The 23,579-nt window shown below is 53.4% G+C and overlaps 2 protein-coding genes and 1 long non-coding RNA gene across 3 annotated transcripts; 1 reads left to right on the top strand and 2 right to left on the bottom strand.

The window, feature by feature from the left end:
- Positions 1-986: 986 nt before the first annotated feature.
- On the bottom strand, positions 987-4,322 carry MTFP1 (mitochondrial fission process 1). Its single transcript, XM_084799839.1, has 4 exons — positions 4,108-4,322; positions 3,300-3,427; positions 2,722-2,954; positions 987-1,198 (listed from the first exon to the last, which is right to left on the bottom strand). The coding sequence occupies exons 1-4, from the start codon at positions 4,172-4,174 to the stop codon at positions 1,126-1,128; spliced, it is 501 nt and encodes a 166-aa protein (XP_084655965.1). The 5' UTR covers positions 4,175-4,322; the 3' UTR covers positions 987-1,125.
- Positions 4,323-4,343: 21 nt separating this feature from the next.
- On the top strand, positions 4,344-5,791 carry LOC311607793. Its single transcript, XR_014782745.1, has 2 exons — positions 4,344-4,433; positions 5,504-5,791. It is a non-coding gene; the product is annotated as an uncharacterized lncRNA (long non-coding RNA).
- A 1,267-nt stretch (positions 5,792-7,058) lies between these two features.
- On the bottom strand, positions 7,059-23,341 carry SEC14L2 (SEC14 like lipid binding 2). The gene is made up of 12 exons (XM_084799838.1): positions 23,172-23,341; positions 21,406-21,481; positions 16,705-16,748; positions 16,284-16,343; positions 15,879-16,067; positions 14,103-14,198; positions 13,893-13,953; positions 13,397-13,480; positions 10,194-10,300; positions 9,977-10,116; positions 9,696-9,865; positions 7,059-7,208 (listed from the first exon to the last, which is right to left on the bottom strand). Exons 1-12 carry the CDS (start codon positions 23,223-23,225, stop codon positions 7,078-7,080), a joined length of 1,212 nt encoding a protein of 403 aa, XP_084655964.1. The 5' UTR covers positions 23,226-23,341; the 3' UTR covers positions 7,059-7,077.
- Between the last annotated feature and the right edge of the window lie 238 nt (positions 23,342-23,579).

The raw sequence follows: 23,579 nt of genomic DNA, 5'->3' as shown, positions 1-23,579 counted from the left end.
TAGTTTACATTTCACCAGCTGAGGACAAGGGTTCCTCTTCCTCTATGTCTTCCCCCAGACTTTCCAACCACTCCGCATAAGCTGTGACCCACCCACCCCCACCTCAGCTCTTGAAGCCCCCCCCATCACGTAGACAATACCACCCCACCCACCACACCAAACACCCTCCCCGTGTCCCCCGCCTAAACCTCCATTTCGGACTCTTTTTTTTCTTTTCCTTGGGTCTGATACTCTTCTTAAACAGGCTTGAGGCACCCCCTGCCCCCCTACCTCCCCCCACTTCCTGCAGAGCCAGGAAACCAGCCCACTTCTCCCTCAGTTTACCTGTCCCAGAGGAAGCCGCACCAGAGTGGTCACATGAAGAAAAGTAGATGCCATTTTTGAAGGGTTTATTGGGCTAGCACTTAGTTTGTGATTGTCCTGCCTCCCAGCCAGGTCCCAGCAGCTCCCATGACAGGAAGGGGCTGGCCAGAGGCTCTGTCCTGAGTGTCCCAAATGCTGTACCCACATGTCTTCCCCCTAAGGCAGTCAGCCACGAAGTGACTCAGAGCAGCTGGAGGCCTGGTCCTCACTGTCTTGTGATCTTAGTGAGTGTTCCTTGCCCTCTCTGGGCCTTACTATCCCTGTGCTGTGTGGGAGGATATGTCTTCTCCATCACAAGATAAGTCCAGAGGCAGAGAGGCGCTGAGCTGGCTGCACTTACAGAGGAACCAGGGTCAGTTCTCAGGGCCCACATGGTGGCTCACAACTATTCCTGACTCCAGTTCTGAGGTGGGGTTGGGGAGGGGGAGTCTAACGACCTCTTTTAACCTCCAAGGGTGGTGAACATACATCATACATCATACATGCAGGTAAGACACTTATACACCTAAAATAAATACTTTAAAAAAAAAAAAAGAGTTCAAAAAGATGGGCCCAGCTAGCGTCCATTCCCACTCGGTACAACCACGGCCACTGAGGCAGACAGGGTTGGGTCCCGCCTCTGGGACGCACTGTAGGCCTTTGTCTCTAAGCTCCCATCAGTTTGAACCCACTCAGATGTCAGTGCCGTGGACCCCCAAAACAGCCATGCATCCACGTTCTCTGATATGAGTGGGCCACGCATGGGCAAGGCACAGGACAGGGTCAAGAGGAGCTGGGCTTCCCCACCGCCGGGTAGAGCTTGCGCAGGCTGGAGTCCAGGAGGAAGTCTACTGACCTACAGGGAGAGAAGACCCGGTGAGCAGGCAGCTAAGGGAGGGCATGCAGGGGACACGCGGGACTAGGGGGAAAGACTCCTAGATCCAGGGTCCCAACAACAAGGAGAACCATTCATCCTTCTCCTCCCAGCTGGGCTACTTAGGAAGTCAAACTAATCACCCAAGAACAACAGCCACTTTCCTTTTCTTTCTACAGTTGGGGAAACTGAGGCACAGTGGGTAAAGGACTCACTGTGAGGCTCAAGGTAAGCTATGCTCCTACACACATGCGTGGAACCCCTCCTCATACTCTTTGTTGGTCTGCTTTGATAGATACCTACCTCTAGTTCATACATATATATTTTATTTTTTAATTTTAATTTTTTAATTAAATTTTTAATTTATTTCCATAGTTGGGTAGTGGTGGCTCATGCCTTTAATCCCAGCACTCAATAGGCAGAGGCAGGCAGATCTTTGAGTGTGAGGCCAGCCTCGAACAGTCTCCAGAGTAAGTTTCAGGATAGCCACCACTACACAGAGAAACCCTATCATGGGGGGGGGGGAAATCTGTATTTTTTTAAATGTATATTTGCATATGTACCTGCATGCAAAAGGAAGGCATCAGACCCCATTATAGATGGTTGTGAGCCGCCACCACCTGGGAATTGAACTCAAGTGCTGGGAATTGAACTCAGGACCTCTGGGAGAGCAGCCAGTGCTTTTATCCACTGAGCCATCTCTCCAGCCTGGTCCTACCCCTAGTTCTAAGAGCAAGCCCATGACACAGGGTTGGCCAATCAGAAGGACAACGGCTCAGACATGGGCACCTTGTTTGAATGAACCAATGGGAATCTGGCTTGGGATTTTTGCTATCATTATGAAGAAGGTTTGATGGGGCTCAAGACGTCAGGAGGGACAGGGCACTGTAGTCGCTAGAGGAGGTGGCAGGGGAGTGAATGGAGCCAGCAAGGAGAGTTGAGTGGACCGGGGAGAAAAGCTGGAGGAAGGGACGAGGTCGTGACAGCATCACTCGGATGCCTGGGCCAGACACGCTTGAAAACACTCTCCCGAGGGTTTGTTGTGTTTTTGTTTTTTGAGACGTGGTTTCTCTGTATAGCCCTGCCTGTCCTGAACTCACTCTGTAGACCAGGCTGGCCTCGAACTCAGAGATCGACCTGCCTCTGCCTCCCGAGTGCTGGGATTAAAGCGGCGCACCACGTCCTCCCAGCTTCTCTCCCAAGGCTTTTATTCTTTACTTAGCTAACAGACTGAGTTCGACCCGCACCACTCTCACCTCCCTCAAGCCCACTACCCCACCTGTTCCTGGCCGCCTCCGGCCATTTCACAACAGGACTCTTTCCTTCTGGGAACTTACTTGTCCTTTGTCCCGTACCTCCGGGCCCTCGGACTTCCTCCTCTGCCAAATCGTATGACAAGAGCTCAGATACCCTCTCTGTGTCCGCCCTGCAGTTGCGCCCACAGCTCTCACGGCCTAACTCCACCTGCAGAACGGCTGGTCCCTGAGGCCAGGAAGGCACCTTACCTGTCGATGGGGTGGACGATGACCGGGATGGCCAGCAGCCCAAGCGTGGTAGTGGTCCATTTTCGGACAGTCAGGGGCCAGCGGGTCATATTACCCAGGGCATACAGAGAGGCAGCACACAGACGGTTGATGGTAAAGCCTGGGATGGCTACAGAGGCCAGAGACTGCCATACAAAGGTGTCTATCACAGCCAGGGTCACTCTGGTGCTGCGGCCTGCTTCGGGGCTTGGCACCTGGTAGATATAGAGACATTTAACCCAGCTGGGGCAGAGGCCGGAAACCTATAGCCAGAAGCAGGTGGGTGGGCCAGGAAGGAGGAAGGAGCAAGAGGAAGTAGCAGGGCAGAAGGAAATTGGGAGGGGGGCTATAGTACACTCAGGGTTGGGGGTGACCCGCCTACACCCCGGAGAGGTACTGCCACCTCCATCCCATGTGAGTTGAGCCGGTGAACGATCCTACAGACAGAATTCCCTTATGGACTGCACTTCGAGGTGCTAAAGGGGACAGGGCTGTCCCCCATGCAAGGCTGCACACTGAGCCACACCAGGATGGGGTTGGAAGGGTTAATTAACACTCACCTCGTCTGCCTTCTTGCCTTTGTCTATGGCATCCGCCAGCACATAGGAGCTGGACACACCATAGCTCAACCACACCACAGCCGTAGGCACCAGGGATCGGAAAGCCTCCCCCACCTCATTGGCATAGCCTGGAGGGAAAAGGTATTTAATTCTCTGGCCCGTGGGGGCTGTTCCACAAGGGGGCGCTACACAGAGAGCAGCTTCTAAATGCTAACCGGCTAAACTGCGGTGAGACAGGGACCTCTCAAGCCAAGTGACTTTACCTTTTGGGTTCTAGGCCGTGGGACTGACACCAACAATGAAATTCATGGCTCATTGATCGAAGTCCCCAGGCATGGTTCTGGGGACCCGCACCAGTGAGTCGACGGAGAGCCCGCGAAAGACTGAGCGTGAGCCCAATTGACAGGTATCAAGCGCCAGGCCTTTCAAGGTCTTATCTCTCAGCCCGCTCTTACAATCAGCACCCGGCAAGAGTGTTCAGCCCTTTTTGCAGAAGAGGAAACTGAGGCTTAGGAAGAGCCAGAGAACGGCTGCGCTAGAAGCTCTGATCCTCTGATCCCACGGCTAGTGCTACAGCCATGGCAGAGGGCAACGCACTGGGCTTATGCCTCCAACAGAGCCCCCACGACCAGAGCTAACCCCAGAGTGTTGTGTGACCTTGGACAAGTCCTTAGCCTTCTCCTGAGCTCGATCTCCAGCCCAAGCCTAATAAGAACTAAGCCCCTCCCTTCAGACTCCAGATCTACATCCCACGACCACTGTTTTCCCAAAGTGGTGGGGTCGCTGCGTCAGTCACTCCCAAGCTCACCCAGGTAGCGCACCCACGTGTCCCGGTAGAGGTCGCGCTCGGCGCTCTGCCGCTGCTGCTCCGACATGATTTCCCCTGCACGGTGCGAATCACTGCAAGTTACAGCGTCACTGCCACCACCGTCTCCCCCGACACTCAGCTAAGGCCAGGCAAGGACCCGCCAGAAGTCCGAGGCTGAAGGTCGGGTTATCGCCAATGCAGGGAGTGTCTGAAAATTGCCTTGTACGCCCAAGCCCCTCTCCCAGGCTTGGATTTTGCAGACGGATGGTCGTGTTTTCTCTAAGCAGTTATTGCAAAATTCTCCCAGGCTTGATTAGCTTTTGGAGGTAAAGAGGTCAGGGTTCCGGTCGGAGGATGGTATCTTCTTAGGTGTACGACTTCTAGCAAAATGTGTTTGTTTGTTTGTTTGTTTGTTTCCGAGCTTTGGTTCGTGTGTAAATGGGAGGCATGCCAGCATTCACTACCTTGGGCAGTCACAAGGGACTAATTAGTTATTACAGTCACGCTGTACCCCGGCCATTCAAGTTTGCTTCCTTAAGCTCTTGCGCTAGCGTCGGGTCCAATTTTACCGTAGTGAAATAGAGACAAAAAAGGTCAATCTCCTGACTCACATAGCTGTTAAGCGAAGAAGGGAAATGAGCAAAATAAAAAGAAGGAAGTTGGGGGAGTTCGTTATTAAAGACGAACCTTTCCCTCTCCACTCTGGGATATCAGAGAGGCAATGCTATGGCCGCTGCAGACAAATCCTTGGGGCGCTTAATAGATGTTCGCCACCAATGGATGGGGCTGGAGAGATGATGGCTCAGTGCTTAAGAGCTCTTACACCTCTTCCAGAGGACCCGAGTTCCATTCCCAGCACCTACAATAGGTGGTCGCAGCCACCTGTAACTCCACCTCCAGAGTGTCTGGCACGTCTGCCCTCTACATTACATTACAGAATGTAAATAAAAATTGTCTTAATTTTTTTTTTCAAAAGTCAGGCATGGTGGCTCATGCTTTTAATCCCAGAATTTAGGAGGCAAAACCAGACAGCATTATGTGCGTTGAGACCAGCCTGTCTACACGGGAGTTCCAGGCCTGGCTGGAGTACATAGTTTAAAAAAAAAAAAAGAACAAAACAAACAAAAAAGAAACCCCAGGGTTTCTGCACAGCTTTTAGCTTTCATTTCTTTTCTTTTCTAATCAGTGACCAGAGATCCAAAGGGTGGATCCCGAATCCCTACGCAGGCCACCCACCGTTTTCAGCTTAGGATCTTATGGGTCACTGGGTTCAGGGCCCGCCACGGGTGAAGGTAGATCTGCATGCGGGCCCTGAAACTCCGCTAGTGCTGGAGCGGAATTAGGAGACGGTCCCTAGAACCACGTGACGCTAATCCCCTGCCTCCCTCCCTTTTAGTGCCCGTTGCAGACGCTAGACGCGCTTGCCGCCGCGCGGGTGCCGGCGGACGAACCTCCCAACACCGAATGGGGCGGGGCCTCCGCCCTCACCGTGAAGGCTGTCGGGAGCATCGCAATGCCATGAGCAAAGATGGCGGAAAGTTCACGCGAGAGCGACAGACCGCCTTTGCGCGTACGTCATTTTAGCTCGAGTACGCTACTTGGCCCCTGAGAAGTCGAAGTTCGGCTCTAGTGTCGCTAGGAAGCCGGCGAAGGCCAATGAATTCTACTCCCTTTGCTTTGAAAATTGATTTATTCATTGGTTAATGAACCTAACAGCATTGTAAACCGAGGTCAGGATATCCTCCTGAGATATGTGACTAGATCCTGGGTAGTCTCGGCGCTCTCTGATCGCTAGCCCTGCACCTGCCCAGAGCTCCCTCCGCAGCCTGGTCCAGGGCCTCATCCCGAGGGGAAAGGGGTCCCCGCAAGGGCCTAGGGCCGCTTTCCGGAATTCTGGGCAACCCGTAACCTGGCGTTTGCTAGCAAATTGTGTAGAGTCAAGATGCTATTGCGCGGTCGCCTGTGGCCGCCCCTAGCTCAGATGCTTGCCTAGCCTATGGCTACCTTCCCGGGCAACCTCCCTCTTTGGTTACCTGTGTACCCCAGGCAAGAGGAAGCCACTGCGGCCGTTACACACCTCCACAGAGAAGGGTCTGCCACGCCCTTGCTCGGGTCAGTCAGGAGACCGGTTCTCAGGCACTATGGGAGACTAGACTGGGAAGTGCTGTTTCAGTCCCACTTGTCATCGCTGTGTAGGGTTGCTTAATGAGACGGGTAGGACCCACCTACAGCCCTTTCTTATCTGTGATAATTACCTGAAGTTAATTACCTTGTGCTTTTGGGAGGGTGTCTTTTTTTTCCACTGGAGAACAGTGGCGCTGGGTCACTGGCAACCATCAATAACTAAACAGGCAGCCAGTGGGGCCCAGGAGTTGGTGAGGTTCTTAAGGGGGGAGAGAGAGAGGACCCCTGTTTGCCTTCTAGTGCTGACTTGAGCCACTCCTGAGACTTGCGGGGAAGGGGGGCGGTTTACAGGGGTCGGAGGGTACTCAAGCCTTATGACAAAAAGTTTCAAAGAGCTTCATTTAGTCCTCGTGTGTCTCGCAGTTTGCTGCCTTGCAACCGTCATTACAATCATGGAAGTTTGCTCCACGATTGTTAAGGAGCAAGTCTCTCCCCAGCCGCTGGCTTCCCTGAGTGTAACACCCCAATCTCTCCACTTCTCTCTAATTTCTTCCCTGCTGCCAGCCTGGGTACCCCTCCCCTCCCTATCTCAGCTGTCACTGGGCAGGTGATGGTGGCAGGGTCTACAAAATAGGCATCATGACATCCAGTGTCTGGAGACCCCTTGGTAGGCTGGACCCACTCCAGCTGTATTTGTCCTCCCCCGATTCTGCACGGGAAATCTCCTGTGCGGCCTGAAGTCTTCCCTCCGGCTCAGTTTCTTCTGGCTACTAGGTTGTAGGAAAATGACTACTAGAAAGAAACAGGAAGACACCAAGGGGGCCAGGCCTGCTGCAGGGGGCACTGTTATTTGGGGGTGAGTAACCCCTGCTGAGTCATCTTCTCTTCCGCCGTTTTGTCCGGGAGCAGGACCTCCACGGTGAAACTGACTTTCTTGGCATGGATGAAGCTGTAGGTGTTGTCAAACCGCAGGACATCTGAGGGAGCAGAAAATCAGATATTCAGGTGGTTCCCACCCAGAGGCAAGGCACGGGTGAATGGGACCAGGTTTTACTGACTGAGCAAGATGGTGTGGTGGGAGATGGAGGGGAAAGTGGAGTAATAGCCAACAGCTTGGAAGGAAAATCCTGGCTTCTCTAGACCAGGTAGAGTAGTGTTAACAGCCACCGTGGTCATGATGACACTGTCTGTGTGGGCACATGGGTGTGTGATCACATGCTCCCTCACAAGTCTGAATTCAGCCTCTGTCCTCCTTGGCATCAGCTCACAGGGTTTTATGTCTCACAGTGAGCCATGGAGGGTCTGGGGTTTCCCGCTGCTGTGCATTTCTACCCGTGGAACTGCCTGACTTGGAACCTGGGAGGCCCAGCCCGTTCTTTTCTCAGCAAACTTGACGACGCGGGTGCTTTACCCTCTGGGAAGAGTAATGGGGCAAGGGTGCTCACTTCGTGGCTGCCCATGATAAAAGATGGGCCCTTCATCAAGGGAGAGTTGCCCGAGCCATTTGTCATATACCGGAACACTGTTCTGCCATAAAAAGAAAGAGTGTAGCTGGGTGTGGTGGTACACACCTGTGGTGAGTTTTACACTGTCAGACTTTCCCATAATGCTTGTGAAAGCACCTGTGTAAGTACTTGCTGGGCTTGTTATGGAAATGCATCTCTAAAGGGATGGGCCGTGTTTGGTAGGCTGGCAGGTGAGAAGGCGCTTAGCTGTGGTTTGCGCCGGGAAGAGCAAGGACACAGTTGGCAGCTCCGGCTTCTAATGCTTGGCAGCTGAACAGGCTTGCTTTCACTCTCACCCTGCCTCTTTGCAGGCTTGTTCCATTTCACTCAAATGCTCCTTCAAGACAGCTAGGCATGAGAACAAAAGCACGAGGCTTGGCCCTCTGTGCTGCTCCCTCATTTTCTCAGTGCCTTTCTCTTCTCTGGTCCCCCTGGATAAACTGCATGAGGGTGGCAGTCAGCACAGCGCCCACTCCTCCTCCCTGGCATGCAGTGTCAGTCATCTGTCTTCCCTCTCTCCCGGAGGTCCTGCAGATCCCACACGCCCCCTTCTCAGCCCCGATGCCAGCCTTGGCTAGCAAAGTCCGTCGCACTTTGATCTCCTCAGACCAGCATCAAGATGTTTGCAGGAAACACAGGAAGGGCCTTATAGGAGGCACAGGCGCAGTGGGGTCACTACTGCTCCAGAGTCAGCATAGCTCACTGGGACACTAAGCCTGGGCCCACAGCCCCGTGGAGACCCTGGAGGCCCTCTGGTCTAGGGCTTCTCAAAATGTGGATAACTGGTCCCTTTGAGCATCTTAAGGTTATCAGGGCCAGTGACCCAGAGGAAATGGTGCTGTCCTTGAGGGAAGCAGGACAGGAAGTGTCATCTTGCCCTCCCATGAGTGCAGTGAAAAATGTGTAAGTTCTAGGTCGGGGGCTGAAGCTTAGGCCAGAGCACGTGGCCAGCATGCAAGGAGCCCTGGGTTGAGTCCTGGTGCCGCGGAGTAGCTATTACAGTCACATTGACTCCCTTCCGTTTCTCTTGCTTTACAGATGGAACATAGTGGTTTTTAAACTCCACGTGCAGGTGCGTTACATTATCTGTGAGTTTCTCTTCAGAATGGTAACGGGGGCCGTAGACACTATAAGAAACGCCCTGTCTTAGATTCAGAACCACGTCTCCGGGAAGTGCATGGACCCCAGGAGGAATCTGCTATAGCCCACCCCCCTCACTTTATGGTGAGAAAAACCAGAAGCAACTGTGTTGCTCCTCCATGACCTTGATCTGAGACTTGTCACATTGAGGGTGAGTGTCCTCACTGTTTCTCAGATAGTTTGTGACTAGAAGCCTCTAGTATCCTCAGCATCCACACTAGTTACTTGATGGGGGAGAAGCTATCTCTCGCCTATGCCTCGGTTTTCTCATCTTGTTTTGTCCCGTATGAGCTGCCTTCTCATGTCCTGCACTTCCCCTTTGGTCGACCTGGAGATGAGCGGCGCTCAGAGCATTCAAAGATGGCCTGCTCTGCCCTGTGAGATCCCTACACCCACCCAGTCAGTCCTGCCTCTGCAGCTTCTAAATGTCTGGCTTCTGTCTCGGGCCTAGTTAGCCTTGGGAAAAGCCTGTGTTACCTCAGCCTGGCCTCAACTTGCAACCCTGCCCCAGCCTCCGATGTGCCGGGATTGCAGGGCTGCTCCGCCATGCTGTGCTTTCAAAAGCAGATGCTCTGAACCCCTGTGCTCGCCTGTTACAGTGAATGAGGGGAGAGTCCCGCCCTGCTGTTAGCTATGTAGGCCCCCTTAAGCAAGCCACCGCATCTTTCCAAATCTAGTGCTCCTCATCTGTGCCGGGAGAGGTGACGTCACAGAGTGTCCCTTCCTATTCTATCCCTGTGAGGTGACCAGTCCACCGAGGAAGAGGTGCCTCATAAACAGGTTATGGGTTTCAAGCATTGCTAAGACCCCGATACTTACAGATGCCTGGCTCACTGCAGGTGAGGGTCCCATCCTCAGGGACCATGTGGGCATTGTATCTCTGGTTGGGCAGCACCTCTGTCATTTCCCCTGCCCGCTGCCGTTCCCCCATCTTGGTCTTCAGGAAAATCCCAAAACCCACGTCTGATCCCTCCGACATAAACTGCCACCTGCAGAGGACATCCACCTATGTGCGTGTCCATGGCAACTGGGTTTCTTCCATCCCAGCCCACCCACTGGCACTGACAAGAGCTCAGGTCCCTGGTAGCACCCAGTCCTACCTGAGGACACAGCCAGGGAAAAGGATCTCATACTCGACTTGGTGGGAGGAGCCCCGGGAGATCTGCACACTGTGTTCATACTGCTGTTTCACCTGGTCGCGCACGTAATACTGCTTGGGGATGTCACCCCCGTAGTTGATCTGGAAGCAGAGCACAGGGTGAGCCGGGTGCACACCTGATCTGAGAGCCTCCCCGTTGACCTCTGGCTGACCCATACCTTGGATTTACACTTGGGGTCTCCATCAGGGTCAGTCATAGTCCCTCCGTACTCCACGGGCAACTGGTCAGCGCTGATGTGTTTGAGTAAAACCTCCTTCCAGTTTGCTAGCAGGAGAGGGAAGGACAGAACGGTGTCACAAGGCAGAACTTCATACCTGGTCGTCAGCCCCAAAGAGGCAGAAAAGGCTGGCCCTGCCCTAAAAGGGAGCAGTATAAGCTGGGCCTGGTGTACACTTGGGCACTCAAGGGGCCATAGGCAGGAGAACCAGCCTTGGCTCCATGATGAGACCGTCTCAGGGGAAAGGGGATACTTCCTAAGCATGCGATGCATGCTGGGAAAACGACCCTGCTTGGTCAAGGGTTCAGAAACCCTGGCTGCTGTCATCATCAGCCACCTTAGGGACCCACTCCTGAGCTGCCTGCTGTGTAGGACTGTGGAGGCAGGGAAATGAAGCCGAGGCTATGGTAGAGGGCCTTGTAAACTAGTACACTATCACTCCCAGGAAAGGATACAAACATTGAAATAGAAGCCAAATGGGACAGAAGCAGGGAGAGCATTCCATGCAGAGGAGCATGTGGCAGGCCCGGGAGTCCCGAATCCACGGGCTCTGACCCACTTACACTGATCTCCCGGCTTCTCCCACACCTCGTTGGGCTGAGTCATGACTTAATGAGTGAGCACCTCGCTGTAGAGTGACCCCTTAAATGGGCTTAGTCGCCTTTACCCCAGCCCACTTCAAGTTGGTTGTTTTTTTGTTTTGTTTTGTTTTTGTTTTTCTAATCAAATCCTCTCCTGATCGGAGCAATTAACTCTCAAGTGTCCACTGCTGAGAACCATTTCTCCAAGAAGTGCCAGCCTAGCACAATCCTTTAATAGCAAAAACCACTCCAACTATTCAGACCATCAGCTGACTCTGGCAGGCAGCTCCAGGGCAGGGACTAGCCTAACCTCCTCTGAGACAGATAGAGACGTCTGGACCCCTGACCATCCTGTGTCTGCCTGCCAACCCTCAGGTATCTGAAATCAGGGGTGATTTCATTGGCGCTGTTACACTCCAGTGACCAACCAGGAGTAACTTTTATCCCTCCTCTGTTGGAGATCTTGTTTCTTCCCAATCTGCCCAAGGCACATTTGGTTAAAAAAATTTTAAGTGTGGGCAGGAGAACAGACCGAACCTCCTACATAGCTCTGCTGCCAGGAGCCAAACCGCCTCACGCGCTGGGTGGGTGGTAGCAGCAGAAAAACTAGGAACCATAAAAACCTATTGCTCTGATTTTTTTTTTTTCTCTCTCTCTCCCAGCTGAGCTGGAGAGCTGGGAAAAAAACCAGGAGGGCCCTTCTCAGCTCCAGGCAGCGACGGCCATAGCCAAAACTGGGACTTGACTGCAGAAGTCCTGGTGTCCTTTTGTCTGAAACAGGGTCTCACTGTGTAACCCAGGCAAGCCTGGAATTCACTCTGTAGTTTAAACCTTCTTCTGCCTCCCTAGTCCTGGGATATCACAAATGCATTTTTGTCCTTTCATTGCTGTTATATGTGTGTACGGCACATGTGTTTGTTGGGGGTGGTGCATGTGTGGAAATGAAAGGACAGCTTTTGAGAGTTGTTTCTTGCCTTCCACTGTGGGACCTGGGTCATTAACCTTGTATAACAAGCATGTTTACCCGTGGAACCAGCCTAGCCCACATTATTGTTTTCAGACAGGGTCTCACTATGTAACCTGGGTCATCCTTGAACTTAGAATGGAGATCTGCAACCTCCAAAGTGCTGGGGTTACAGACATTCGCCACTTCCCCAGTGTGAAGTTGCCACTCCCACTTGATCTTAGCCCAAAGGTCAAGAAGCAATCCCAAACTGCCGCTTGCAGTGTTATTTAAAGGCAGCCCGGAAGCCAGGCGTGGTGGCGCACGCCTTTAGTCCCAGCACTCGGGAGGCAGAGGCAGGTGGATCACTGTGAGTTCGAGGCCAGCCTGGTCTACAAAGTGAGTCCAGGACAGCCAAGGCTACACAGAGAGCCCCTGTCTCGAAAAACAAACAAACAAACAAAAATAAATAAATAAAGGCAGCCCGGCACACGCCTTCGCCTCAGAGTTATTATACCGCCAATTCAACTCCAGAGCCTGTCCCAGGCCACCTTCATAGTCCATCAGTCCACTCCCTGTCACCAGTAGGCCTGTTTCCTGTGTGTCCTCCTGGCTGGTTTGGGGACGGGGGGGTGTGTGTCACACATTCCCTTGCGTCCTGGCATTCTACCCACTCCCCACTAGCTGTCCACTCTGGTTTTAGCCTCTGTGCAGCCAGTTGAATTCTGCTCTTTTGCTTCCTGGGCAGCTTGTAAGTCCAGCCTTTCCTCCTTTTCCCTGCAGCCACTGCCTCAGTTTACACCATCAGCACAGCATGTAAACTGGTATGAGCCAGTTGAAAATCTGACCGTGGCACTCCCTGCTAAGCACTCTTCTGGTTCCCAGTGGCCTGAAGAGTCATGCCCCAGCCTCTCAACATGGTGCCCTGGTTTCTGTGTGCCTTGGCTCCTGGCTCCCTCTCCAGCCTCAGAGTCCATGACAAGGGAGGTCTTGACTCAGTGCCCCTCTTTTTGCTTTGTCCCATGGGGCCAGCTTGCTCATGTTGCTGCGTGTAGCTTGAGGAGCCACGGCTCTCACCTCAGCTCTAGTGGGACGTGTGTTGCTGCGAGGTGTGCGTCCCCTTCCGTCCACACATCCCATCATCCTGATACGCATGTTCGTATCTCCCTCCCCTGAGCACGAGCCAACGGACTCTATCTTAACCATCTTGGCAGCCTGCTACCTTCCCTGGAGCTGGCATAGAAAAGCCATTTGTGGGAGTGGATCCACTCCTACCTGCCCCAAAGTGATCTCCATGGCACCCCCTTGACACTCTTTCTAGTGCCTTCTGGTTCATTCCAGAGCCTTTTCTCTGCAGGCGCCTCTCCCCTGTGATGTTGTAAGCCCCTTAGGATAAGCACTGGAATGCCATTCATCTTCGGCTCTGCATAGGGAGCCCAGTGCTTGCTTCTAGAGTATGTGAGAAAAACTGTCCTTACGAAAACACAAGGTGGCCCAGATCTGTCTCCACTTGCCCCTGTGTCCCAGCTGCTCCCAATGCAGAAGACAGGCTTCTGCCCTGGAGACTGCGGCCAGACCTCTAAAGCTGCATACCAATCTGCAGGGTTTGGGCCACTTACCTCCCAGGACCACAATCTTCCTACGAGTGTCCTCACTCAGGAAGGGCTTGATGAGGTTGTAGGCCACAGGAAACAGCTTGGGGGCTGGAAGTGTGACAAGCACGTGAAGCAGAGTGAGCCAGCGCAAGGGTCACTCAGCTGCCAACAGCATCAGCTCCCACCCACCTCTGCCCTGTACGTGGGGCGGCTAAGCCTGAGGCTCAGCCGGGCATGTCTGAGGTCTAGCTCCCAGTCCGTACAGGGTTGTGGCCAACTGAGGCGCCTCCTATGGTGTCACAAACTGAGGGCTACTGGGCCAGGTGGCTCAAATGCCCTGGGAACTGTAAAGCATCTGTACAGGTCAAGGTTAAGGTCAAGGCCAGGCTTCTGAGCAGGTCCTTGGGCCCCCCCCCCTTTGGCTCACTGTTCACTCAGTCTGCCCCAAGAGATGGCTCCAGCCCCGTGTCCCCTTCTGCTTCATAACCAGAGACACGCCCCCACCCCGCCCCCAGCTTACCTTTAACAACAAACAGACGCTTGAGCGTTTCCGGATAGTTTTCTTCAAACATGGAGAGAAACTGTGGATGCAGAATCGGTTTCCTTTCAGTAGCGCAGGCCTCCAGGCCATAGTGCCCTCCATCCCCGGAGGCAGCCTAGCTGAGCGGCCCCTCCTGCCCCGTCTCCTCCTGCCCTGGCCCCTCCTGCCCTGGCCCCTCCCACCTCTTACCTCTCCATAGGCCTCCACTGCAGGTTTCCAGAGGTGCCTAAGACCGAGGCCCTCGCAGTCATAAATCATGGTGATGGTCTCTATCTTCTTCCCTAGCTGCAGGGAGCAGAGAGACAGAGGAAGAGGTCTTACCGCTCCGCCCCCTGGAGGACTCGCCAAACTCAGGGCCAAGGGCGACCATACCAGGAGCCAGCGGCTCACAGGGGCCTGGCCCCCAGGGTTTTTTTTTTTTTTTTTCCAGACACCATTATCATCTAGACAAACTGTTTTCATCTGACAAACGACTGGGTGGGTCAAGATCACATGGGAGGTCCCCTCTGTCCCGTGGGTTTTCCTGATGGCCTCTGTTTTCCTGTCAACTACTGTGTGTTTTCTGGGCAGCACCCATGTGGGGCCTGGGCCTAAACCACCCCTCCCTCAGGCATAGATGCTCCATCCTATGTAAGCCCTAAGGAAGCATCAGGTTGAACCCCCTTTGTGTCCCCAGCCTCTTAGGGGTTCTGTGCTAAGTGCGCTCTCTGAGCATCTACAAGTAACAGTGTTGAGAGGTGCCCATACTTTAACATGCCTGCAACTAGGCCAGCTCCAGCTTGGTCCTCAGAGCCTCTTTTCTTTTCTTTTTTAAAGTTACGTTTATGTATGCATGTCTGAGTGTACGTATCTGTTGGTGTGTGTGTGTCTATGCTGAGACTTGGGGTGTTGGTGTGTACGTGTTTACGAGTGTACATGCCACAGTGCGAGTGTGCAGCTCAGAAGACACTTGGGACAGTTGGCTCTCCTCCACCACTGTCTTAAGTCCTCAGGCTAGCTGGCGAGTCCGTTCACCTGCTGAACCGTCTCTCCAGCCCTTAATCTTTTTCTTAGTCTGATCTCTTGAAAATATACTTGGAGGAGCAGGGATTCTGGGTTTGTCTACACCAGGAGTACCCCCCCAACCCCTGCCCAGGGGTAGGTTAGCCCAAAACAGGATTTCACAGAAATGAGAGCAGTTCCCTGACAATGTGGTAAGGTGCTTTTCTTTATCCTTCTGGGTTTTTATTGTGCTGAGAATTAAACCCAGGCCCTCGCCTGTGCTAGGCGTGCTTTCTGTCACTGAGCGACATCTCCAGCTGTAGTAATTGTAGTTTTAGGTTTTCTTTTGTTTGTATTTAGGGTCTTGTTGTATAGCCCAGGCTAGCTTCACACTCAAGAGCCCCCTGCCTCAGGCTTGTGAGTCGTGGCATTGCAGGTGTGTACCACCCAGCTCACTGTAGTGCATTGTTCTTTGCTGTGCTTGGGTGAAAGCCCTGGGTGTGCAGTGAGTGCTGCACAGCTGAGCTCCCGCCCTTGCCCTAGTGATGTTTGTATTAAGCCAAACGTCTTCAGTATAAAGGACTGCTTTTTGGTTTTGTGTTTTGTTTTTTGTTTTTGTTTTTCTCGAGACAGGGTCTCTTTGTGTTAGCCTTGGCTGTCCTGGACTCACTTTGTAGACCAGACTGGCCTCAAACTCACAGTGATCTGCCTGTCTCTGCCTCCCGAGTGCTGGGATTAAAGGCGTGCATCATCACGCCCGGCATAAGGACTGCTTTTTATTATCAGGTCTTCCCTATATACCATTCCTATAGCTGTGGGCTCATCACAGCAGTAACAGATGGTTATTTTAAGTTTTCACTTAGCAGAATGACAGTGCGACCAGATGGAGGTCCAGTCTAACGGCGGGGTAGAGCCCTTGCCTACTGCGTGTTTGGCACCCCTGCTTCTCCTCCACTACCCCTTGCTGGCTGACAGGCCACCCACCTTCGTGGTCTGATGGACACACTCCTGCAGAAGCAGCTCACAGTCTCTCGTCTTAGTCCTGAGCAGGTCCTGCTTGGAGGCGGAAAACAGCAGACCCTTGGCGTCCAGCGGCCCGATGATGTCGTACCACACAGGGCAGCCATCTAGGTCGTAGCCACACCTGCCACCTGCCAGATACTGTTGGATCACCTGGCCAAAGACATAGTAAAAGCAGCTGGTGAGCAAGCCCAAGACATCCATGCCTTCCCTGGCTTCATGAGCCCCTCGCTCCACACCCCTCCCCAGGTGCCAAGAGATACCTATTTTGGAACTATAGCGACTCCTTTGGCAGAATAGACCAGCGTACAGACTGTGAGTCTAATAAGCATCCTTACACAGGGATGGAGTGGAATAATTTGTCCTCACCTCTGGTGGCTGCCAGCTGATGATGTTGTCAATGTCCTTTTGCTTCCGGAATTCCACATGCTAGAAACACACAAGGATTCAGAAAGCACAGGGTGGAAAGATAGGTGTGTGGTGGGATGGGGTCTTGAGTAGGAAAGAACAGGTCACCACGAGCTGACCACCAGACCGTAGGTGACCCCCTAGAAGGAACTGGACAGGAATAGAAAATGAGGCCCCGTTTTCTTCAGAATATCATTCTTGGCTGGTCCAGAAGTAGGAAAACCTGATGTTTCCAAGGAAGAAAACGCAGTTTGTCCCTCAGGGATAAAGCAACACTTGTCGGCTAACAGCTATGTCCCACAAACCAAGACCTGTGATGGTGCAGGGGATGGCTAGGCAGGAGAAGTCCAGGCGAGACGTGAGTCTGAGGGGAGGAACTCACCTTCCGGAGCATGGCCTCTGACTTCTGCAGGTCAAAGCTTCGGGCTGTAACAAAAGCATGGTCAGGGTGGGCATCAGACTGCACTGCACCTCTAGGGACCCGTTCCCAGGCTGGGGCCGAGTCCCCTTGTGGGCTTCCCCCGTCAACTGTCAGGTGTGGCTCCCAGAGTCTTCACTGAGGACTTGTAAAACACCACAGTCCTGAGTCTGTGGAATGGACAGGCCAAAGTCAAGACAGGTGGGAGTGGGCAGCATTGCAACCATGGGGTCAGAGTACTCTGGCACATAGCCAGGTAAAGGGTCTTATCTCAGAGAAAGTGAACCCTGGATCTCTTTATCAATTGGCCATCCCCCAAAAAGACAAAATTTATCTCCTTCACAGTATAACATTGAGCCCTGAGAAATTGACCCACAGTTCAAAGGTTAAACACAGCTGCCCCAGAGTCTGGGGCACAGCTGGCTGAACATCCTGGAGAGGAGAAGAGTCACAATGCCAGGCAACCCTGACATTTCTGTAAAGGACCCACACGCTCCTTATGGGAACACAGCGGGTTCTGGAGTTCTCAGTTCACTGGGACCCAAACAAATTATCCTACCCAAGTCTGAACCCAAGATTTCACTATCCCCTGAGGCCACTTCCAGATTACCAGAACTGCCATCTGCACCAGTTGGTTGTGTGCTGCAGTCTACTCCAGAGACACCCCCAAAGACAGTGTCGTTTCTGCCATCATGAAACAGCCCCCCCCCCCAAACATGAATTCTGTGCTGCCTTCCAGGGCCTTCTGTCCCAGTGGGTGGCCCGTCCGTGGAGCCTTCTTTCTCACACTGAGCTCCACGCCCATCCTAATCGCCTCCCTTGGATGTTGTTGCATGGTTGGGGCCCCTCTCAGGTGAGCTTCACAAGGTAAGCCCAGGTGTTGGGTGCCTTTTCTCCAAGAACCCCTAAAATCCCTCTTAGCAACAGTCATGCCTTTAGTTCAAGCAGAGCTTAGAGTCAACCGACACCCCAAATCCATCACACCTGTGCTCTGGCTAAGCCTGTGTTGGAGAGAGCCAGGACTTCAAGGCAGCCTTCTCACATTTCCATGCCAGGGTCTCCCGCATTCCATCATGGGAAGACTTAACTGAAACTCTTGAGCATTCGGCCTCTGTTCTGTGAACGCTCCCTCCTGCCGTGCATCCTCCATGGATTTAACTGACATCTAGATCTGCTGCTGATAGCCTGGAACCCAGCCCTACGGGCTGCCCTTTGGGCTGTCAGCAAAGCCTGGGAGCAGGGGCGCATACTCCCTGACTCTGCATTCAGGAACCACAATCCTCTGAGTCAGGATGGCACGTCTAAAGGTCTGACCAGACTGGGTGTGGTGCCTTGGTAGGCTGAGACCACAGGGTCTCGAGTGTGGAGTCAGCCAGGACTGCACAGGAAGTTCAGTCTCATTCTGGACTATGTATTGAAACACTATCTTATGGAAAAAGAAAAGCGGCAGGGGGGGGGGGCAGTAAGATGGTTCAGTGGATGGAGGAGTGCACTGTACAAGCCCAGCAACCTGACAATTTGGGAGTGCTCCCCAGAACCCATGTAAAGGAACATAACTCCACAAAAATACTTTTTGAAGAGAAAGGGTTGGCCAGGCCACCGCCACCATGCACGCCAGCTCCTCTCTGGCAGAGCTGAGCGGCTCCTCTGGCCAGCTGGGCTTAGGCATTTCTTCATGGCCACCCTTCCTGTGCCACCAACAGCCCTGGGTGACTTTCAGAGGAATTCAATGTGAGTCTGCATCTCAGCTTGGTCCACCTTGTGTGTTTTACCTTGGGCAAGAGACTGCATATGCCAGGGCCATGCTGCTTGTGAAGCCAGAACTGCCTGCCCTTTTGTGGAGATGACTTTCTCACAGAGAGGTTACCCTCTAGAGAGGAAAGTCCTTCTCTTCCAAGAGAACAGGTAGCAGTGCACCAACCGTAAGCGCCCTTATCTTGGGAGAACCTCTCCAGTTGACACTTAGGTTCCAAGGTCCAAAATTCAGGGTCTTTCTCGCCTTGTCTGATGAGTCAGGTCTTTGTAGGCTCATGCCACCCTGCTCAGAAGCAGCGGAAAGCCTGGCCCAAGAGCAGCTGCACTGGGCTCTGGTTTGCTCGTACCCTGGCCCTGTAAGCTGCACACTCACTCAGCTTTGCTCTTCTCTCTCTGCCTCTGTCTCTGTCTCTGTCTCTGTCTCTGTCTCTGTCTCTGTCTCTGTCTCTGTCTCTGTCTCTGTCTCTCTCTCTCTCTGTTCCTGTTTACCTCTGTTCTGTCCTGATTGCTGACCTTCCTTGCTGGGGTACCCAGATCTCACTTCCAGTCAGAAAGGCAGTGGCCACTTGTGTGCCTGAGGAGAGGGCCAGCAGAAAACTGAACCCCAAGTTCATAGCACATTCTCCTGCAAACATCTCCTTTAGAATCTAAGGGATGAGGGAATAAAAAGACTGTTTCTCCCCTCCCCGCTGGAGACAGGGTTTCTCTGTGTGGCCTTGGCTGTCCTGGACTCTCTTTGTAGACCAGGCTGGCCTCAAACCCACAAAGATCCGCCTGCCTCTGCTTCCTGAGTGCTAGGATTAAAGCCATGTGTGTACCACCAAGCCCGGCTTTTTTAAAAAAATATTTTATTTATTTATTCATTTATTTTATATGAGTGCTTTATCTGCAGAAGAGGCATCAGATCACATTATAGATGGTTTTGAGTCATCATGTGGTTGCTGGGAATTGAACTCAGGACCTCTGGAAGAGCAGGCGGCGCTCTTAACCACTGAGCCATCTCTCCAGCCCCCACCCCTTTTTTTTTTAAGGCAACAAAAATCCCAATTCAAATTTGTAATTGGGTCTGAGTAGGCCTGAGCTCCTGCCCAGAAAAACAGGAGGCACAAATGAACTACAGAGGTTACACTTCCTCCACTCTGAGAAGCAGAGTTTGGAACCAGGAGTATAACTCAGTGGGAAAATTCTTGCCTGGCATGCACCAGACCCTGGGTTCTATCCTCAGCAGCTCAGAAAACAATTATGAAGCAATCGGCTTCAGGAGCAAGCAGCTGTCTGGAAAGGAGCTGCCTCTTTACTGGAAAGATGCTGGCTGGGAACACGTAGCCCTAGGCCTCACTGTGGTTGCGTTTCCCTTTGTCTCTGTGCCTTCAGGCCATCCTATGAGGCTGCTGCTGGTGCCAGATGTGGGCCCTGGCTAAATCATCGGGCCTTATAGAAACGGTTTATCCCGTCCTAGGACCCTGACAGCAAATGGTTAGTGTCTGGGAGACCAGCTGCCATACCTCACACTGGCCCGAGCTGCAGAGCTGCTCCGTGGCTCCCTTTCATGCTCTCCCTCCTAGGAGCAGCTCCACAGCTGGTTGGATCATACTGCAGCTGGCCCTTTAAGAAGCTACTACCTTCCCAGTCTCTCCACCTACCTGCTTGGAGCTGTAGCCTTTCAGCAAACGTTAGGCCAAAATTTCCTCCAGCACTGACTGACTTCACTGCCACCCCCACACTCTCTAGGTGCACTGGCAAAGGGGCCATATCATATGGGGGTGGGGTGGGGGTAAGGGTGGGCCGGTGACACTTCCAAAGGCCCATAAGCCCCACATGGCCCTCCTGGGTACACCTGTACTGAGGTGTTGCTTCCACCTTCCAGAATATACCAGCTTTATTAAATTTCTGGAAACAACAATTGCATCTTTTTATCTATTGCAAGTCTTCCTGGGCCCGGGGAATGTGTGAATGTGCCACCAGGCTCCTCACATCTGTGACAGAATTCTATGTAACACCTGGAGCTCTGCTAGCCAAACTCAGTAGAATTTTCTCGTTTTTACGTCTGATAATAAAGTTTCTGGGCTGGAGAGATGGCTCAGTGGATAAGAGCGCCGTCTGCTCTTCCAGAGGCCCTGAGTTCAATTCCCAGCAACCACATGGTGGCTCACAACCATCCATAATGTGATCTGATGCCCTCTTTGGGAGATAAAGCACTCAAATACAAATAAAGTTAAAAAAAAAAAAGAGCACCATAAAGTTTCTATAAAGAAAAGGTATAGTGTGTCAGAAGAGCCTGGGAGGGTGGTATAGGCCTTGAACGGGAAGAAGACAAGAAAGTGCCAAGAGTGGGCTGCGTCTGGTCCTGACAGTAGCGGCAACCTGTTCCCATCATCCACCAGCAGTCCTCGGCATGCCACATCTTGCGAAAGGGCTAGGCACCCTGTCTAATCCACTTCTCACAGGAGGAGCCTAGAGATCTGTGACTTTGGCCCAGGTGTCAGAGGCAAGATTAGAACTCAGGACCCTGGCCTGGGGAGGGGGGAGGGGTAGCCTCCTCAGTCCCCTTGCACAGGGCCCTTCACTCAAGCTGACAGGACCAGGACCCGTCTGGTTCTAATCTCAGCTCTGCCTTCAACTTCTCACATAGAAGAGCCTTTCTGCGCCGGGGCTTCCCTTCACCTGTCTGCAGAGTGGGCTTATAGAGTCGATGAAAAGGATGCTGACAGTCCAGGCCCAGAGGTTTCTGCCTGCAGCTCAGCCAGCGAGTCCCTTCACCTCTCTGATCTTCCATGTCTGTATCCTGTGGAAGGGCTTGACGGGGGCGGGGGTTGCCAGCCACCTTTTTGTCTCAGCTTGGAAGGGGTCTCCAGAGGACACCGTGCTATTGTCCAGACCACACCCCTGCCCCAGGCCCTCTTCCCTCACCTCGGAGCCATCGAAGGAGAAAGTAGTCATCCGGGTTGGGCAGGGTGGGCAGCACATCCTGGACATTTTCTCGAAACTACAGGGAGAGACAGCTGGATGAGTGGGAGGTCCCCGGACTCACTCTGCCTAGAGCACCCCTCCTTTTACATACTGCTGGCCAGAGCGAGGCTGTGGGCTGTGTTGTTAGGGGTGCCGGGTAGGAGATGAGGGCACGGAAAGGGAAGAGGACCCTTCCCTGCCTCACATAGGACCATGTCTGCACACTGATCCAGTGGTCAAGTAGGTATGTTCCCAGCCAGGCACCCTGGGCACACCACAATGAACCCTGTCTATAAACGAGCAGAGCGCCTGTCGGGTGTACAGCACTGAGCTCGGCAGCAGCGAGGCTTACAGCTCAGCCACAGCCCCTTAGAGGTACCGCTGTCCCCATTTCCCAGGTGAAGAGACGGACACACAAAGGCTCAGCAAGGCATCCAACAGCTGGGACACAGATCTGAGTCAGATCCTGGGCTCTTTCCTCAGCAGCCCTCCTGCCGACTTGGTAATGGAATGGGGGTAGGGGTGCGCACATGGAAAGAAGAGGCTAATCTCAGATGATTTCATTCAAAAGTGGTAACTGAGCTGAACTGGAAAGTCTATAAAAGCAGCTGAGGGAGGCAGAGGGAGCCCAAATGGAGGGGACAGCTCCAGCAGGTGGCCACAAAAGGGAAAAGTTATACTAAGGGAGCCCCCAAGTAAGCTGGACAGCAACCCCGAGGGACAGCCATACCTAACCCCAGTCTCTCACTACCCAGTTGTGAGCAGGCCCCCTGCTGCCCTCCCCAAGCCTCCTGTCCCAGAAGTGACGCTTATCTGGTTACTGACCTGTAGGACACCCCCAGAGGGGACCAATGAGGACTGGGCACCTCTGCCCTTTGCCTTAGGTCAGATAAGTCTAGTCAGACCCTCCCATCCCCCTAAAACAGCTCCCAGCATTAGGACAGTGGTCATCTAAACAGCAAGCAGGAGGCCACTCTTTACCAAGACCCTAACTTAGCCCCTGACTTGATCACCACCAAACCTATGTTCGACAGACTTGCCCGGCAGGTCATCAGTAAACTTGGCATAGAACAAAAGCCACGCACAGCGGCCACATTTGCTGCCACGCTCTAGAATAAGAACTAAACAGCCGTGGAGCCTCTGAACTTTGGGGCTGGACCCCATCAATTTTGGTCCCGTGCAACTGAGGTCCAGCCCCTGAACTTGACTAAAGTAGATAGCTCTCCCTCTGCCTAGGTGCCAAGTTAACCTCCTTAACTCATCAAAGAGCACACAGGACAGGGCTTGGCCCAAGGTCGCACAGTGACTTGGTACCTCACAAGGGCTCTGGGAATTTTGCCAAGGAGCTGTCCAGGACCCTTCCATATGCCAATGTACCCGCAAGAGGAAAACCTCCCGGAAATGGGAGGAAACCTGGGGCCCTGCCCCTGTCCCACGGCCCTGCTGTCAGTCCCTGCCAGCCAGCCCCAAGGATGAATGTTGTCTTTGTGCCCTAGCTGCCTCCGAGGACTTCCAAGCAACCACTGCTTCCCAGGGGGCACCTCCGGGGCTGCTTGGTGCTGGAGACCGCGACGACCAAACTTCCCGAGGTCCTCACACTGAGCAAGAAGCGCTCCGCTGGGCACTAGCCAAGCGGGGGCGAGCGCTCGCCCGCCCGCAGGGACCGTCCCTTAGTAGCCGCTTGCAGCCGAGGGCGAGGGCCACAGCCGGGCCAGGAGCAGGCTCACCTTGGCCAGTGCCTCCTCCTGTTTGGGGCTCAGGTCACCGACTCTACCGCTCATCGTGTCTCAGCCTCGGGGCGCGGCGCCTGCGGCAGCTGATGGAACTCGGACCCGTTTGCCGCCGCAGCTGCTGGAGTAAAGTCCCAGTCTTTGGCCGAGGCCCTGGGGCTGGCGGCCAAGACCCGCCTCTTAAAGGAGCCCGAGGGGCGGGGCGAGACGCGCAGAGGCCCTGGATGCGAGCCAGGATGCCTCCTCAAACACCTGAGCTTCTTGGACCTGGGATCCTCATCTTAACCAAGTGGAGGCTGGAAAGCGCTGCCTAATGAGCTCTTCTAAGGTGCAACTCCACAGAGCTAGACAGGGCTGCTCCTTCACTGCTTTCCTTACCCCCAAACGTTGACAGCTCTCCTGGTG

The sequence above is a fragment of the Acomys minous genome, assembly GCF_964271855.1.
Source record: "Acomys minous genome assembly, chromosome: 10".
Taxonomy (NCBI): Eukaryota; Metazoa; Chordata; class Mammalia; order Rodentia; family Muridae; genus Acomys; species Acomys minous.
This window is presented reverse-complemented; position numbering and strand designations above follow the sequence as displayed.

Excerpts from the sequence above, each read along its gene's own strand:
- MTFP1 (XM_084799839.1), bottom strand. The coding sequence starts at position 4,174 with ATGTCGGAGCAGCAGCGGCAGAGCGCCGAGCGCGACCTCTACCGGGAC. Across the intron at positions 2,955-3,299 it reads AAGGCAAGAAGGCAGACGAG|GTGCCAAGCCCCGAAGCAGG; the intron begins GTGAGTGTTAAT and ends TATATCTACCAG. Across the intron at positions 1,199-2,721 it reads ATCGTCCACCCCATCGACAG|GTCAGTAGACTTCCTCCTGG; the intron begins GTAAGGTGCCTT and ends CTCTCCCTGTAG.
- SEC14L2 (XM_084799838.1), bottom strand. The coding sequence starts at position 23,225 with ATGAGCGGTAGAGTCGGTGACCTGAGCCCCAAACAGGAGGAGGCACTG. Across the intron at positions 16,749-21,405 it reads TCTCCTTCGATGGCTCCGAG|CCCGAAGCTTTGACCTGCAG; the intron begins GTGAGGGAAGAG and ends CTTTTGTTACAG. Across the intron at positions 13,481-13,892 it reads GCGTCTGTTTGTTGTTAAAG|CCCCCAAGCTGTTTCCTGTG; the intron begins GTAAGCTGGGGG and ends TCACACTTCCAG.